Here is a 2,287-nt window from a genome sequence, read left to right as displayed (position 1 = left end):
GCGGACCAATCACAGTTGTTGCGGTCTGCGTCGCCACGACACGAGAGTAACTTTTCTGGACAGGTGCACATCACCCTACGGTATAGGGTACGGCGTAGGGTATGCGTTACCTACAGTGTTGATGTGACGCACAAGTATAAATCAGTTATAAGCCACTACTTAAAATCTCTGAAAACAAAGATAAAAAATTTAATCAGTTTTTGTCACTTGCCCTGATATTTTGTACCCTGAATAGCCTTGGAATGTATTAGTAGTGTTATATAAAAGTCATTGTGTTAGTATTATGGGTCATGAGAGGGGGAAGATTTAGAGCAGAAGTGTGAGGCAAGTTGTTTTTCAAAGAATGGCAGATGCTTGAAGTGCATTGCCAGACAAGGTGGCGGCAAAAGAACTTAGTAACTATAAGAGGCAATTAACTCAACACACATATATATGCAGCAAATGGAAGAACATTGATCAAAATATATTACTGTACATTTGCTAATAATTTATATACAAATAAAGTGAACTTTACAGGAGTGCTTCAAGGGGAATGTAGTCTGGGTGGAATTAGCTTTCCTAGAACAGGATATCTTTGCTAACAGCTGTCTGTGAAGCAGACGACTGGTTCGCTATTTGCTATTGCCTTTTATCATTGAATTATGTAGACCATGAATCAGGACCCACAACCAATGGGAAAATTGGGGTGAAGTGGGCGTGGGGCTCTGTGTGAATTGCAATAAATAAGGTCACATCAAGCCAGAGGTATCTCCTGGTTATTGAGAGATCTGAAAAAGTGAAAATTCAGCAACAATGGTGCTCTCTAGTCAAAACAAAAAGGTCTTGGTAGAATTGGGCATCCTGATAAAGGCAAATGCTGAAGCTTGGGGTGCGGATGCTTTAGCCAGGTAATTTTCTTCGATTCAAAGTATAATTAATGCATTTCCAGCTATTATTTGTATTCATTAACATTTCTTTGCATTTCCCTATACAATGGCATTCTCTGCATAGAATTGAAGATTTTCCAAAATAATGTGATTGCTGGTCTGAAGAAAAATGATATTTAATTCTAGGTGAGATGTAGTGTATATTGCGTCTGCAAATAATTTCTGTCTTCACTTTCCATGCTTCTGAAGGCTGTTTGAGCTCCATCCTCAAACTAAGAGATATTTCTCGAAATTCAGTGGCTTCGATGCCTCTGACGAACAAGTCAGAAAGCATGGTCAGCGGGTAATGAATGCTCTGGCGGAAGCAACCCGTAACGTGGACAACCTGCATGTACACCTGGAAGATCTTGCCAGGAAACATGGTGAAGTAATTTGTGTGGATCCTCAGAACTTTCATGTATGTATCAATTTTACAGAATCTTCCTCATTGTCATTACAGAAACTATGACATTGTGATTAGATCAGCAACTCTGAACTTTCAACTGTATTTAGTTGAAGTTTCAGCAGTCTGGAAGTGTCATCTTGATTACCTTAGCCGGGAATGTTTTGTCCTGTTACACTATACATAGGAAAGCAGTCAAAGTACAATCAACACATGTTTAATGTGTAAAATCACATGTTGAGAGTATTAACACCACCTTATATTATTTATTTTTCACTTTTACAGCTGTTTGCTGTTTGTATCTTAGTCACCCTCGCCACTCACTTGCAAGCGTTCCCCCTAGCAACCCACTGTGCGGTCCACAAATTCCTTCAGTTGATCACAGATGAATTGAGCACCTACTACCGTTGAAGATGCAATCAACAAACCGTGGTGAATGACAGCAAGATCATCACTTAAATCTCCTCCTGCGTGTTTTCTCAAGCTGTCTGCTAATAAATCATTTGTCCTGTAAACACACTTACTGTGTTTGCTTTTGTTCCCGTTCTTTAATTACTGTGGCTGAATTACTGAGTTAAATAAACATTCACTTGTATCAATGCTTTATCATTGGCTGCGGCTGATTTAATATGTCTATCCACCTGTCAGATATGTCCATTAGCAAGAACACAAATAATACTGCAGGCTGTTTATCTTTATCACTCGATAACAACAAAGAGGAGAAAGAACTTGGACATAAAAGCATTGAGCCAAGAAATATCTGTTAGCCTGGCAGTTATTTTTTGTACTATTGCAAACGAATCAAGCTCACAGCAAAGATCTCCGAAAAGCAAAATATCTGAAATGGGAGATCAATATCTCTCCCAATGGTTTTTAAACATTCAACAACATATCATGACTCACTACTCAAAGCCAGCTTTACACATAAGATATAGATAAATAGAGATGCAGAGGTGTACAACATGGAAACAGGCCATTC

The 2,287-nt window shown here is 38.8% G+C and overlaps 1 protein-coding gene across 1 annotated transcript; it reads left to right on the top strand.

The window, feature by feature from the left end:
• The first annotated feature begins 732 nt into the window (after positions 1-732).
• Positions 733-1,914, top strand: LOC132399367 (hemoglobin subunit alpha-like). The gene is made up of 3 exons (XM_059979635.1): positions 733-887; positions 1,116-1,323; positions 1,594-1,914. Exons 1-3 carry the CDS (start codon positions 793-795, stop codon positions 1,717-1,719), a joined length of 429 nt encoding a protein of 142 aa, XP_059835618.1. The 5' UTR covers positions 733-792; the 3' UTR covers positions 1,720-1,914.
• The last annotated feature ends 373 nt before the right edge of the window (positions 1,915-2,287 follow it).

The sequence above is a fragment of the Hypanus sabinus genome, chromosome 9 (genome assembly GCF_030144855.1).
Source record: "Hypanus sabinus isolate sHypSab1 chromosome 9, sHypSab1.hap1, whole genome shotgun sequence".
Lineage (NCBI taxonomy): Eukaryota > Metazoa > Chordata > Chondrichthyes > Myliobatiformes > Dasyatidae > Hypanus > Hypanus sabinus.
Note: the sequence above shows the minus strand (reverse complement) of the source record. Positions and strands in the feature narration are given on the sequence as shown.

Bases quoted from the DNA above. Each gene is read 5' to 3' on its own strand.
- LOC132399367 (XM_059979635.1), top strand. From the start codon at position 793: ATGGTGCTCTCTAGTCAAAACAAAAAGGTCTTGGTAGAATTGGGCATC. The intron at 888-1,115 runs GTAATTTTCTTC...ATGCTTCTGAAG, and splicing joins GGTGCGGATGCTTTAGCCAG to GCTGTTTGAGCTCCATCCTC. The intron at 1,324-1,593 runs GTATGTATCAAT...TCACTTTTACAG, and splicing joins TGGATCCTCAGAACTTTCAT to CTGTTTGCTGTTTGTATCTT.